The 15,872-nt window shown below is 45.5% G+C and overlaps 1 protein-coding gene across 2 annotated transcripts in view; it reads right to left on the bottom strand.

Annotated features, from left to right (window-relative positions):
• The window catches only part of LOC141085263 (beta-1,4-galactosyltransferase 3-like), a 66,398-nt gene that overhangs the window by 11,250 nt on the left and 39,276 nt on the right, over window positions 1-15,872 (bottom strand). For both annotated transcript variants that reach the window (XM_073570530.1, XM_073570531.1), the window contains exons 5-6: window positions 14,623-14,745; window positions 14,116-14,220 (exon numbers count right to left, since the gene is read on the bottom strand). In XM_073570530.1, coding sequence (XP_073426631.1) covers window positions 14,116-14,220; window positions 14,623-14,745 — 228 coding nt within the window. The remainder of the gene's footprint in view (window positions 1-14,115; window positions 14,221-14,622; window positions 14,746-15,872) is intronic.

The raw sequence follows: 15,872 nt of genomic DNA, 5'->3' as shown, positions 1-15,872 counted from the left end.
CCAACATTATGACGGATCCGTCAAAAAACAGATGCAACAGACGACCATCCGTCGCAATCCGTCACTAATGTAAGTCTATGGGCAAAAAAAAACGGATTCCGCCCAAAAAAAATGGCGGATCCGTTTTTTTCTAAAAACGGTGGATTTCAGCTGACGTCAAAAGACTGAAATGTGAAAGAGGCCTAAGTTGTCACATCTGTAACATGTTGGTCCGGAGGGGCCATCTGTAACATTTGGACACTATTTGACTCCTGGAGACAACCTGAGTAAGGTGCCGTCCGGTGCGTCAGCGTAGATTTAGAACATGACAAGTCTATGAGGCAGTTAATACAAGATATGATACTTCCTAATAAATAATGAGTTTTTTTAAGAAGATGATCCCAAGTAATGTTATGGCATTAGGCGGTATTGTGTTACCGGTAAGTAGCGCTCCAAAATTGCTAAGTGTTAATAGTATCGCCACTGTTTGTATAAAATTTTACATATGCCACAACCACTATGGCGATTACAGGGTAGTAGTGCGCATGCGCAGTTCAGAAAATGCCACACAAGATTAATGATTGGCCGGGAATCTAGTAGAGTGATGACGCGCCCAGACATGCGCACTGAATGTCAAAGAACGCTGTATAGCGGTTATGGCGTCCTCCATGAGGAGACATGTGACTCCTGGGGTAAGATACAATATGCTACGTAATATGGTTGGACAGTATAATCCAATGATCTAGACAAGGAAGGTATTGATTTGATATGAGCGCGGAGCACTTTAGAAGATATGCACTCAATAAGACATGTGGATGTTTTGAAATAGATGAATACACTCATAAGCATTACAAATATGATGGAATGCACTTTATGAATATGTAATGTGATCGGCTGTAATTAAGGATTGGTAAGACACTATAAATGTACACTCTGGTGTAACACCCACTGCTTGAGAAAGGCTCAGTCAGGGCCGAAACATCGCCCAGCCCAGGTATGTGGGTTGCATACATTTTGCACATTTTTTCTATCAAGATTGTGGAGTGCTGCCTTCATTTTTGGAACTTGTATACTTGGGGCAACGAGTGGACAGTTTGCCTGGGGGCTTTGCACCCGAAAATAAGTATTCTGCTGTTCCATTTTGTATTGATATCCATCCACCCATTTTTCTGTCATCTATCATCTATTTATCATCATATATCTATGTATCTATCCATCCATCTATACAGCTATTTATCCATCCATCCATGTATCTATGTACAATAGATAGATAGATGATAGATAATAGATAGATGGATAGGTGATAGATACATAGATAGATGATAGATAAATAGATAGATGGATAGATGATAGATGGATAGATATTAGATAGATGGATAGGTGATAGATACATAGATAGATGATAGATAAATAGATGGATAATAGATAGATGTATAGATAAAAAGATAGATAACTAGATAGAGATAGATGGATAACAGATAGATGATAGATAGACAATAGATAGATGATAGATAGACAATAGATAGATGATAGATAGATAGATAGATGATAGATATATAGATAAAACTTATTATCTATGTATCTATTTCTATAGCGCAGACATATTCCGCAGCACTTTACATTTCAGAGGGGACTTCTATAGACAATAGACATTACAGCATAACAATAGTCACATAGATCACAACAGATACCAAGAGGAATGAGGGCCCTGCTCGCAAGCTTAATGTCTGAGGAAAAAAAAGGGAGACACGAAAGGTGGGTGGTAACAATTGCCCTGATTGTTTGGACCAGCCATAATGCTAAGTGTAATACACCATAGGAACAGAGAAGGGCAAATAGGGTCTTATCCGATGATACTTTTAAAATTAGAAGAGATCCACTCACCTGCTGTAGGAGAGATCAAGCATATGAGATTAATAGTCAGCTGCTGCACGTCCAATGGTCAAACAAGTGACCGTTGATATATCAAATCCTGTGGAACTTATTTTTGGACTTCCATGCGCTGCTTGACATAATACACGATTCCAGTTATAATTGAAGATTAATAATTTATTTCCAACGCGTTTCGAAGTAAGAACTACTTCTTCCTCAGGGGTTGACAGACATCATACCACACTGCGGGGCGGGATCCGGGGCCTCCACAACACGCAGGCACGATAGCCTGATGTCAGTTCCCGGGTAGCGCGCACTGCGCATGCCTGAGAACTGTTAGCACAGTGCAGGCGTCCGCCGGCATGTAACACCATGTAACACCAACAACAACACAGGAGGAGGCAGCGGCGCAGAGACGCAACAGGGTGATGATGGATAGCTGGGAGGTGGCTGATACAGGGGGACACACCATACCTACGGTATGGGGAAAATGCTTTTGCGGTTGCGGACGATAAGCTGCAGACTAAACCACAAATGTGAACCTAGCCTAACAGAATGTTTTTTAACAGGAAAAAATGCAAAGTACTACATCTGGGCAATAAAAATGAAAAAAAACATATACAGAATGGGAAGAATAGGGCTAAGCAACAGCACATGCGAAAAAGAATTGGGTATACTAATAGATCACAGACTGCACATGAGTCAACAGTGTGATGCAGCAGCAAAAAAGCAAATGCAATTCTGGGATGTATTAACAGAAGCATACAGTCTAGATCACGTGAAGTCATTATTGTTCTCTACTCCTCTTTGGTCTGACCTCATCTGGCATACTGTGTCCAGTTTTGGGCGCCACATTTTAAAAAAAGGCATCAACAAACTGGAACAAGTTCAGAGAAGAGCGAACAGAATGGTGACTGGTCTGCAAACCATGTCCTATTAGGAACGGTTACAGGATTTGGGAATGTTTAGTTTGCAAAAGAGAAGAAGAAGAAGACTGAGAGGAGACTTAATAGCTGTCTACAAATATCTAAAGGGCTGTCACATTGTAGAAGGATCAACTTTATTCTAATCTGCACAAGGAAAAACTAGAATGAATGACTCCATTCATTTTACCATATAGTGTACTGTTATGGGAACTGTTTTTACGATCTACATTTTGTGGTAAAAAAAGACCTTGAAATATTTTTCTCCATATCAGTACGATTACAGAGATACCAAAAGTGTCCAGTTTTTTTACTATATCTTTTTATGTTGGAGAAAAAAAATCTGAACTTTTTTTGTTATTATTATTACGCTATTATTTTCCAAGACCCATTGTTTCGGTCTAATGAGCCGTTTGACAGTGTATTTTTCTCCGTAATGAGACAGCGTTTTTACCATTTTAGGATAGATAAGACATTTTGATCGCTTTGTAATCCCTTTACCCCCAAGGGTGGTTTGCATGTTAATGACCACAATTGTGACCACTGTCCCTTTATGAGGTAATAACTCTGGAACGCTTCCATGGATTCTGGTGATTCTGACATTGTTTTCTCGTGACATATTGTACTTCATGCTAGTGGTAAAAGTTCTTTGATATAACCTGCGTTTATTTGTGAAAAAAACGGAAATTTGGCGAAAATTTTGAAATGTTCCAACTTTGCATTTTCATGCCCTTAAATCACAGATATATTTCACATTAAATACTTAATATGTAACATTTCCCACATGTTTACTTTACATCAGCACAATTTTGGAAACAAATTTTTTTTTCGTTAAGTTAAAATGGTTAAAAGTTAAACAGCGATTTCACATTTTTACAACACCATTTGATTTTTTAGGGACCACAGCACATTTGAAGTCACTTTGAGAGGTCTATATGACAGAAAATACCCAGAAGTGATACCATTCAAAAAACTGCACCCCTCAAGGTGCTCAAAACCACAATCAAGAAATTTATTAACTCTTCAGGTGCTTCACAGGAATTTTTAGAATGTTTAAAAAAAAAAAATGAACATTTAACTTTCTTCACAAAAAATTTACTTCAGATCCAATTTTTTTTTATTTTACCAAGGGTAACAGGAGAAATTGGACCCCAAAAGTGGTTGTACAATTTGTCTTGAGTACGCCGATACCTGATATGTGGGGGGAACCAGTGTTTGGGCACATGGCAGAGCTCGGAAGGGAAGGAGCGCCGTTTAACTTTTCAATGCAAAATTGGCTGGAATTCAGATCCGACGCCATGTCGCGTTTGGAGAACCCCTGATGTACCTAAACAGTGGAAAACCCCAACAATTGAAAGCATATTGGAAACTAGACCCCCCCAAGGAACTTTATCTAGATGTGTGGTGAGCACTTTGAACCCCCAAGTGTTTCACAGAAGTTTATAATGTAGAGCCGTAAAAATAATTTAAAAAAATCATTTTTTTTTTTACAAAAAGATCTTTTTGCCCCCAATTTTTAATTTTCCCAAGGGTAATAAGAGAAATTGGACACCAAGCGTTGTTGTGCAACTTGTCCTGAGTACTTGTCCTGTATGATACCCCATACAGTGCCTTGCTAAAGTATTCGGCCCCCTGGAACTTTTCAACCTTTTCCCACATATCATGCTTCAAACAAAGATACCAAATGTTCATTTTTGGTGAAGAATCAACAACAAGTGGGACACAATTGTGAAGGTAAACTAAATTTATTGGTTATTTTAAATTTTTGTGAAAATTCAAAAACTGACAAGTGGGGCGTGCAATATTATTCGGCCCCTTTACTTTCAGTGCAGCAAACTCACTCCAGAAGTTCATTGTGGATCTCTGAATGATCCAATGTTGTCCTAAATGACTAATGATGATAAATATAATCCACCTGTGTGTAATCAAGTCTCCGTATAAATGCACCTACTCTGTGATAGTCTCAGGGTTCTGTTTGAAGCACAGAGAGCATCATGAAGACCAAGGAATACAACAGGCAGGTTCGTGATACTGTTGTGGAGAAGTTTAATGCTGGATTTGGATACAAAATGATTTCCAAAACTTTAAACATCCCAAGGAACACTGTGCAAGCGATCATATTGAAATGGAAGGAGTATCATACCACTGCCAATCTACCAAGACCGGGCCGTCCCTCTAAACTTTCATCTCAAACAAGGAGAAGACTGATCAGAGATGTAGCCAAGAGGTCCATGATCACTCTGGATGAACTGCAGAGATCTACAGCTGAGGTGGGACAGTCTGTCCATGGGACAACAATCAGTCATACACTGCACAAACCTGGCCTTTATGGAAGAGTACCAAGGAGAAAGCCATTTCTCAAAGATATCCATAAAAAGTGGCATTTAAAGTTTGCAACAAGCCACCTGGGAGACACACCAAACATGTGGAATGGAAGAAGGTGCTCTGGTCAGATGAAACTAAAATCGAACTTTTTGACAACAATGCCAAATAATATGTTTGGCGTAAAGGCAACACAGCTCATCATCCTGAACACACCATCCCCACTGTCAAACATGGTGGTGACAGCATCATGGTTTGGGCCTGCTTTTCTTCAGCTGGGACAGGGAAGATGGTTAAAATTTATGGGAACATGGATGGAGCCAAATACAGGACCATTCTTGAAGAAAACCTGTTGGAGTCTGCAAAAGACGTGAGACTGGGAAGGAGATTTGTCTTCCAACAAGACAATGATCCCAAACATAAAGCAAAATCTACAATGAAATGGTTCACAAATAAACGTATCCAGGTGTTAGAATGGCCAAGTCAAAGTCCAGACCTAAATCCAATCGAGAATCTATGGAAAGAGCTGAAAACTGCTGTTCACAAACGATCTCCATCAAACCTCACTGAGCTCAAGCTGTTTGCCAAGGAAGAATGGGCAAAAATTTCAGTCACTCGATGTACAAAACTGATAGACATGCCCCAAGCGACTTTCAGCTGTAATCGCAGCAAAAGGTGGCGCAACAAAGTATTAGGTTAAAGGGGCTGAATAATATTGCACGCCCCACTTTTCAGTTTTTGAATTTCCACAAAAATGTAAAATAACCAATAAATTTCATTCAACTTCACAATTGTGTCCCACTTGTTGATTCTTCACCAAAAATTTACATTTGGTATCTTTATTTTTGAAGCATGCAAATAAAGTCCGTGGAGCCTCATTTAAGAGTCTCAAACACGGGACTAGCCAGATCTTCTTCCAGGAAGGACCCAACCAAGGAGTGGCTCCTTTCGGAAACCACCATTACCACCATATTAAGTGGCCCTTTAAGTCAATATCCAGCTCTTTAAGAGTTTACAGATATGACAAGGGAAATACCAATGCCAGGTATCCATCCACAGACAGCTGTTTCAGGGTGTTGCCCCTCATCAGTGTGCAGTAGGATTCTGGCTAGGTGGGAGCAATGCCTAGTAGACCAACATCACGAAACAATCACTGACCTCAGGGAGACCAGTCAAAGAAAACACAGCGGCAGCCGGCAAAGGCGCTCAATCAGTGAAATCCTAGGTGCATTGCTCCCTGGGAAATACAAATATGCAATAGGCTGGGTCCTTCCCTGGAGGAAGATCAGTGTTTTCTTTGACTGGTCTCCCTGAGGTCAGTCATTGTTTCGTTATGTTTGAAGCATGATATGTGGGAAAAGGGTGAAAAGTTCCAAGGGGCCGAATACTTTCGCAAGACACTGTATATGCAGGTAAACCACTGTTTGGGCGCATGGCAGAGCTCGGAAGGGAAGGAGCGCAGTTTTACTTTACCAACGCAAAATTGGCTTTATTTACACCATGTTGCATTTGGAGAGCCCCTGATGTGCCTAAACAGTGGAATCCCCCAATTCTAACTCCAACCCTAACCCCAACACACCCCTAACCCTAATCCCAACCATAACCCTAACCACAAACCTAACCCTAACAGACCCCTAACCCTAATCCCAACCATAACCGTAATCCAAACCCTAACCCTAACTTTAGCCCCCAACCCTAACTTTAGCTCAACTCTCTTTAGTTCAACTCTAACCCTAATGGGAAAATGGAAATAAAAACATTTTTTTTTTATTTTATTATTTTTCCCTTACTAAGTGGGAGATAAAGGGGGGTTTGATTTACTATTTTTTTTTTATTTTGATCACTTTGATAGGGCCTATCACAGTGATCAAAATGAACCAAATAGGAAAAAAAAAAAAATCTCCTAATGAGGCTGGGTGCCAGCCGGCCGATCTCGGCAGGCTGGCGCCCGCCATTTTCTCCCGAAAGAAGCCAGCGGCCCGGGGGACTTCAGGGGGGCCTGCAGGGACAACGGAGGTACCCGGTGGGGGGGGTCGGGGGGGTATTTCTCTCTTCTCTGATGTGCGGGATTGGTAAAAACCGACCCGAATCATGTTCTCTGGGGTCTCGGCTACCACTGACAGCCGAGACTATGGAGAAATTCCGACAATGGGGGGCGCTATAACCTTAAATCTCGGCGCCGTCAAAAAGCGGCGCTGTGGTTTAAGTACCCTAAACTGCTGCTGTTAAAAGGCGTATCGGCGGTCGTTAAGGGGTTAAGTGTAACTCATGATGAGAGCAGTGTTCAGCACTAGACACTGGGGAACAACGCTTACTGTAACACTTATTCCGTGTGGTACTGATGAGGCACACGCATGCCACACGTGTGCCGCAAGTATTACACACACAGACACTGACCTCTCCGGTACCGGAAATATCAGGACGTGTGAAAGAGGCCTTATAACGGGGTTTTATGTTTGGCTGCTGTCACACGCCAAGACGCTTTTTATTGCAAAAACAGGAATTTGGTTGCTTACTGTAAAATCTGTTTCTCAGTCTTCATTGGGGGACACAGGAACCGTGGATGTGCGCTACTGTCACTGGGAGGTTGACACTATGCATAAAAAAAATGTTAACTCCGCCTCCGCAGTATACACCCCTCCGACTGGCTGTAGGACAATCAGTTAGTGAAAAAGCAGTAGGAGGAGACATTATCATGTAAGTCATCATATATTCATTACACGTAATAAAATCATGGGAGGGCGCTGTGTCCCCCAATGAAGACTCTGAGAAACAGATTTTACGGTAAGCAACCAAAATCCTGTTTTCTCTTTCGTCTCATTGAGGGACACAGGAACCGTGGGACGTCCAAAAGCAGTCCCTGGGGTGGGAAAAGACAGAAACTTCCTTCAGGTCAGAGAACTCACCACTGCCGCCTGCAAGATTCTTCTGCCTAGGCTGGCGTCAGCTGAAGCATAGGTATGGACCTTATAGAACCTTGAAAAGGTATGCACGGATGACCATGTGGCAGCCTTGCACAACTGCATGGCTGATGCCCTGTTGTGTACCGCCCAGAAGGCCCCCACCGCCCGGGTTGAATGGGCCTTGACCCCAGCAGGGGACACCCTGTCCTTTACCCGGTAGGCTTCCAGAATTGCCATTCTGATCCAGTGGGAAATTGTTGCCTTAGAGGCCGGCAGGCCTCTTCTCACGCCATTGGGGATAATAAAGAGCGAGTCCGCCTTCCTGAAAGGAGCGGTCCTGGCCAGATAGATCCTTATCTCCCTGACCAGGTCTAGCTTATTAAAAGAACGCTCCAGAGGATGGGTTGGAGCGGGACAAAATGACGAAGATTATATCCTCGTTCAGGTAAAGGCCGATACCACCTTGGGAACAAAGTTAGGAGGAGGTTGCAAAACAACCTTGCCATGGTGCATAATTAGGAATGGAGGACGATAGGACAATGCCGCTATTTCTGAAACCCGCCTAATAGAGGTGATGGCTGCGAGAAATACCACCTTCCAGGACAACAAAGAAATGGGACTTTCCTGTAGGGGTTCAAAGGGTGAACCTGTCAAGGCTTCCAAGACCAAGTTAAGATCCCCTGAAGCCACAGGGGATCTGTAAGGAGGGGCCGCATGTGTCACTCCTTGCAGAAAGGTCTTAACCTGTAAGAGGGAGGGCAAATTCTTTTGAAAAAGAAGAGAGAGAGCAGATACCTGGCCTTTCAAGGAACTTAGGGCCAGGCCGCCATCTAACCCTGCCTGGAGAAAAGCTAGGACAGATGGCAGGGAACAGGGCAAAGGTGTGACAAGATTAGACTCGCACCAGCCAAAATAGGCCTTCCAGGCTCGATAATAGACCCTGGAAGAGGAAGGCTTCCTAGCCTGGATCAATGTATTAATGACTCGGTCCAAAAAACCTGCTGCTCTCAGTATTGTGGTTTCAACGGCCATGCCGTCAAATTGAGCAACCGAGAATTCGGGTAGTAAAATGGCTCCTGAGCCAGGAGATCTGGTCTGTCGGGGAGTCTCCAGGGGGTGCCTGAGAGAAGATTGATAATTTCTACGAACCAGGCCCTCCTGGGCCAGTACGGGGTGACCAATATGACCAGCACCCCTTCCACCTTGATCTTCTTTAGCAGCCTGGGCAGGAGAGGAAGGGGAGGGAACAGGTAAGGGAGTCTGAACTGTGTCCAGGGAATAACCAGCGCGTCGACCCCTATTGCTAGAGGATCGCGGTATCTTGAGACAAACTGTTGTACCCTTCTGTTGCGATGCCAGGAGGTCCACATCCGGAGTTCCCCCATCGCTGGCATATCTGACGGAACATTTCCTGGTGTAAGGACCATTCCCCTGCCGCGAGCCCCTCCCGACTGAGGAAGTCGGCGGCCGTGTTGTCTGTGCCGGGAATGTAAACTGCAGAAATTGCCGGAAATGCGGTTTCTGCCCAGTTGAAGATTCTGGATATCTTGGCCAGTGCCCAGGGACTTCTGGTTCCCCCTTGGTGATTGATGTATGCCGCCGCCGTGGCGTTGTCCGTTTGAATCCGGACTGACTGGTTGTTGAGGTATCTTTCCCAATGTAGACGTGCTAGAAAGACCGCCCTCAGTTCTAGAATGTTGATTGATAGTGAGGATTCTTGCCTCGACCATCGTCCCTGGACAGTCACGTGGCGGAATACCGCACCCCAGCCCTGGAGACTGGCATCTGTAGTTACTACCTGCCAGTGGACCGGGGGAAAAGGCCATCCCAGATGAAGGGGGGGAGGTCAGCCACCACTTGAAGGACTCCCTGGTCTAAATGGAGGGGAGGAAGGGGCGATCTAGCGAAGAGATGGACCTGTCCCACTGAAGATGTTCCTCTGCAGTATCCTGGAACGGAACAGGGCAAAGGGTATTGCCTCTGAAGCTGCCACCATTCTTCCCAGGACTCTCATGGCAGCGCGAAAGGATAGAAGCCGGAATTTCAACAGAGAGCGAATTCCCTGCTGGAGGGTAATCCACTTTCTTTCTGAGAGAAAGACCCTTGAGCGGCGGGTGTCGGTTACCATTCCTAAGAATTCTAGGCGTTGTGTCGGCGTTAGGTGGGATTTCTCCCTGTTTATGATGCAACCAAACTGGGAGAGCGTGTTTAAAACTACCGCTAGATTTTCCTGGGCCAGAGCAAAGGAGGGTGCCTTGACGAGAATATCGTCGAGATATGATACCAATATTATGGCTCTGACCCTTAATATTGCTACCATCGCTGCCATAATCTTTGTAAAAATTCTGGGGGCTGTTGCCAGCCCAAATGGCAGGGCCACAAACTGGAAATGCTGCTTTTGGACAGCAAAACGCAGAAACCTCTGATGTCCCTGAAAAATGGGGACGTGTAGGTAGGCGTCCCGGATATCTATGGAACATAGGAATTCCTGATCATCCATAGACGTAATTACCGACCAAATCGATTCCATCCTGAAATGGCGTAAGCGGATCCATCTGTTTAGCCTTTTGAGGTCTAGTATGGGACGAACTGAGCCATCCTTTTTTGGTATCACAAACAGGTTTGAGTAAAAGCCGGTAAAACGTTCCTGCTTGGGAACAGGGATAACTCCTGCGTTGAGGAGAGAGGCCACGGGAGGAGGCTGGAACCGTACTGCACCGCGAGCTTGAAATTAAGTGTTGGCTCTTAAACTAAGTATAGAGCCATGGGCTGCAAGCCCGAGTGCTGATTAGAGCGGTCATATTCAGCTAGAGCGGCTGGTGAGCAGATCACACAACGCTGCAGCCTCTTACCTCCTGTTCATCCCGTAACAGGGGTCGGTTTATCTGTATGAAAAGATTGCTGTCCCAAACCTTTTCTGCAGGGCGTCTCTCTCGATCATCAGGCTCTGGAGGGCGAGTGATGGGAGACGAAGGTCAGGACCAGGTCAGGAAGGTCTGAACATGAGTCCTGTGTTAGGGGATAGGGTCCTGCCAGCGGGATTCATGAGGATGCAGGGTGGCAGTACACGCCGTACTCAATCCCGGTGTGGGAATACAAATGTAGCATATCTACTCTGTATCCCACCATGGTTACCTGAAAAGGAACGACGCACATTGAGGTAGGCATAGGTCTGCGAGAGACCTCTGTCCACCTCCTGCTGACACTAAGCAAAAACTGATTGTCCTACAGCCGGTCAGAGGGGTGTATACTGCGGAGGCGGAGCTAACATTTTTTTCATGCATAGTGCAACCTCCTAGTGACAGCAGCACACACCCACAGTTCCTGTGTCCCCCAATGAGACGAAAGAGAAAAAGTGTTTTACATCACCACATTTTGAGAGCTATAATTTTTCCATATTTTGGCCCATGTGAGGTCTTGCTTTTTGCGGGACGAGCTGCCGTTTTTTTGGTACCATTTTCGGGCACATGACAATTTTGATCACTTTCTAATCCGATTTTTGGTAGACAGAATGAAAAAAACCAGCAATTCATGAATTTCTTTTGGGGGGGGCGTTTACACCATTCCGCGTGTGGTAAAATTGATAAGGCAGTACTACTCTTCGAGTCAGTATGACAACAGCGATACCTGTTGTGAATTCGCTTTCTGGCCTCCCTCTGGTTATTACTGAAGGTAGTAGAGCTGGTCAGATCGACAGAGGGGTTGCGAGTTCTCTTTCTGGAGGTAATGGAGCTGATCTGATTGACAGAGGCTTGCCACCTCATAATGATGATGACGATTGGAGATCTGGGGTTTTAGATTGGGCTTTAAGACAGCCGACTCCCTCTATCCCTGCTGGTGATTTGCTTCCTGTTCCTCCTGAGGTCTGATTTCTCCAGCTCTGTCCCTGCATGTTCAGCTAAGTGGTTTATTTGCTATTCTGTTTGCATTTGATCTGGGTTTGTCTATCTCTTGTTGGTGCGGGTCAGCCAGCTCCGGCTGGGGCTGTGCTGAATCACCGCCCATATGTTACTGCTTGTGCCAGTTTGTTTTATCCCCTGTTAGATTGGTCTCTTTTTGCTCTGCTTTCAGAATATACCAGAGTGCTGATATAGTGGGGGGCGAAGTCGTGTGACTTCAGTGTTTTTTGCATCAGACGTGTTGGACTTTTTGCAGGGTTTTTTGCATGATTGCAGACAGTGTCTTTCCTTTCCTGTCTAGTCAGTTTGGGCCCCATCATTTGCTCAGTCTATTTTCCTGCCTGTGTTTGTGTTTTCATCTTGTCTCACCGACAATATATGTTTGGGGGCTATCTATTCCTTTGGGGTCTGCTCTGGGGCAGTTTAGATTTCCCTTTTCTTGCTTTAGGCTTAGTTAGCTCTCCGGCTGTGCCGAGGCGTCTAGGATCATCGTAGGTACGCTCCACGGCTACTGCTAGTTGTGTGGATAGGATCAGGGGTCTGCAATCCACTTAGGTACCAACCTCTCTAGTTTTCTGTGGCTTAGCTTGGGCCTGCTCTCCTCCTCGGTGACCCATTAATAACAGATACCTCATTAATATCGTTTTTTAATCTTTTGGTGGTTTTATATAATAAGAACTTTTTTCTTAGGAAAAAACAATTGTTTTTGCATCACTTTATTCCGAGAGCTATAACTTATTTTTTCGCTGATGACGTTGAATAGTGGCTCGTTTTTTGCGGGACAAGATGACGTTTTCAGTGTTACCATGTTTATTTATATCCATCTTTTTGATTGCGTGTTGTTCCACTTTTGTTTGGCGGTGTGATGATAAAGCATTGTTTTTTGCATTTTTTTTTATGGTGTTCACTAAAGGGCTCAACTAGTTGGACAGTTTTATATGTCGGGTCGTTACAGACGGGGCGATACCAAATGTGTACTTTTATTGTTTAGATTTTTTTTATTCAAATAAGTATTGATTAAAAAAATCAATATTTATTCTTATTTTTTTTTTTTTTTAAATATTCATACAATTATTTAAAAAAATTTTTTTTTGCTTCATTCCAACTTTTACACTGTCTCACTATGGGACAATCATTTTTTGCAGTTTGATCTCTTCTATAGCATGCAGACGAGCAGCATCTCTATGCTACAGAAGCTTTCAGTGCTGCACTCTGTGCACACTGACCTGAGAGACTGTCTGACATGCACTGCGCATGACAGGAAGTTTCTCAGCTCTGGTTACCTGGATGTCGTCATGACGACATCGCGTTACCAGAGCAGCGATCAGGACCCTGCGTCACGCCGCAGAGTCTCCGATCCAAAGGCAGAGGTGCTGTTAGCCCTCTGCCTGCTCCCGGAATGCTGCGATCGTATTCGATTGAAGTATTCCAGGGGTTAAAATACCGGGAGCAGTCCATGACCGCTCCTGGCACTTAGTGCCAGGTGTCAGCGGTGAGCGCGGCCGATCGCTATGATGCACTATTCCGTCCATGGTCAGACAGGCCCAGGGCACATGGACGAAATAGTACGTCTAATGTCAGAGAGAGGGATTAAAGCATTTTTTGCCATATTGCGGCAGTAGAAAAAAAACGTAATTATGGAGTTGTACATTTTTCTCCGTCTATAATATAATTATTTTTATACTTCGATAGATCGCACTTTTCTGGCGATGATTTAACTCTTATTTTTACGTCACCTTAGGGGACTTGCGACTTTCATATAGTAGATTTCTACAGGTTTCCATTGAAATAAGTGAGTGCCGTGATGGCACGGAGGTCTTAAATACACCCCCAGCTGTCACAGCAACCCATCGATCAGGATGGGCGAACAGAGAGATGTGTCCCCATGCTGGCGCGCCATTAATGCTGCTGTCAGAATTAATTTATTGGTTGGCATTTAACAGGTTAACAGTCACTCCACCTACGGCAGTTAGAGGTAGGTCCATGGTGTCATACCGTGAGCCCGCTCCGTGCACCCGCTACAGACTTGCACCGTACATGTACGGCGGATTTTGGTAAGGGGTTAAAGATCCACTCTGAGCACGTTAGGAGTCGAGGACCCCCGCAGTCAGGATAGCAGACAGCCATGGGTGCCTACACCCCCTCAAGATCTGTTGCTTTCCGACAACGTTCGCAGCCGGATCCACACTGAGCACACGGTCCGGGCCCGGATCTTACCTTTTAGGATTCTGTTCGTTTCCTTTGTCGTGTCCATGTTTGATCATCTTATATCGCCCATGTAGCACGGACGGCCGAGAGATCAACATGCCGCTGAGCGCCACCCTGGGGGGAAGGGGAGAAGAAAGGCAGCAGTCATTACTTTACGTGAACCAGTCCCTTGATTAGAAGTTCCCTCACCCCCCCACCATGGAGGAATATGCAGGTACAATGACGCTGCTCAACCAACAATCACATATTAGGGAATTGCCAGTTGAGCTGCAGCGGACGGACTTCTCTGTCACTTTAGGATTTCCTGTGGAATGACGGAGTAATTCAGTTGGAGTTCAGCACATGATGTGACACTTAATCTGCTGTGAATGCAGTTTTTCCATTGTGTTTTATGGATGGCGTCTGCAGAGATAAGCCACCGCTGATTAAGTGTGCACTACCGATCCCTGGTCCCGCACACCTGGACAAGACACGACGATGGGAGGAGGCAATGATTATCAGGAGACCCTATCTCACCTGACTGCGATGTCGTCGTCCTCGCCACCCCACCCCCAGTAGTTATTGGGGAAGCCATTCATCTTCATGTATTGTTCAGGGGTGAGAGCCGAGACCCCTCCGAAGTACGTCTTATAAGGCAACCTGTAGGGAGAAAGGTGTAGGTGGTCAGTGAGTGATTCCGGCATGATGACGCCATGCTTATATTCTGCTGGACCCGTTGACTATCTGATGTGTATGGGGGCTGGCAGGCAACTCCGAGGACAAACAGAAAGGGACGGGGTCCGGAAATAGGGCAACCCGACAGGGCCAAGAAACGAAAGGAGGTAGTGGAAAATGGATGGGGCTTGAGGACATGTCAGGGAAGGGCAAACTGAGGGGGCCAGGAGGGTGAAAAATAAGGGTGAGCTGTTGTCCGGGAAAGGCAAACAGATGGGGGGGAGGGGGGGTAGAAGGGGGAGGGACCGAACTGGTCCAGGACAAGGCCGGACGGAGGCTGGAAGGGGCAAACGGACGGAGGCTGGAAGGGGCAAACGGACGGAGGCTGGAAGGGGCAAACGGACGGAGGCTGGAAGGGGCAAACGGACGGAGGCTGGAAGGGGCAAACGGACGGAGGCTGGAAGGGGCAAACGGACGGAGGCTGGAAGGGGCAAATGGACGGAGGCTGGAAGGGTGGGTGGATGGATGGACGATGGGGTTGGGAAGAGGAAACACGACACAGGGATGGGGGTTGTTCAGTAAGGGGATGACTGATGTGGCCGAGGGGTGTCCAGGGAGTAGGGAAGGCAAATAGAGAATACTGTAAAGGCTGGAGGGTAGGGATGGATGGGACCTGGGGGAGGTATCAAACGTATGGGAGTGAATGAGGGGGCAACAGACAGAGCCGGGGGCCCTCCCCATAAGGGCAGATACCCCCTCTGCTCACTGAAAACACATGAACTGCACAGTTGCTAGGTATTTTCAGAACTTCCATAGAAGTGAATGGTGAGCGGCGTGAACACGGGCAGCCTTTTCTCCTTTTATAGCAGTCACAAGACAAAGAAGACGCAGGTGGGAACCTTTAGGATTAGAGCTCAGCATTCTCCGGCTCATTCCTTAGTTGTATCAGATTTCTGCTATGGTCGTTATTACAACTCCCTTCATCCTTTCTGACAATGATAAAGCGCCGGATTGTTCACACCATCACGTAAAAGCCGCCGTCTGGATGAGCCACCTGACAACCCATCAGGGAGCTTGCCTAGAAACGCAGCAATGACCGGACAGCCTGCAGC

The sequence above is a fragment of the Dendrobates tinctorius genome, unplaced genomic scaffold (genome assembly GCF_039654945.1).
Source record: "Dendrobates tinctorius isolate UK_male_01 unplaced genomic scaffold, ASM3965494v1 ptg000028l, whole genome shotgun sequence".
Taxonomy (NCBI): domain Eukaryota; kingdom Metazoa; phylum Chordata; class Amphibia; order Anura; family Dendrobatidae; genus Dendrobates; species Dendrobates tinctorius.
The sequence above is the reverse complement of the archived record's forward strand: the minus strand, read 5'-3'. Positions and strand labels throughout refer to the sequence as shown.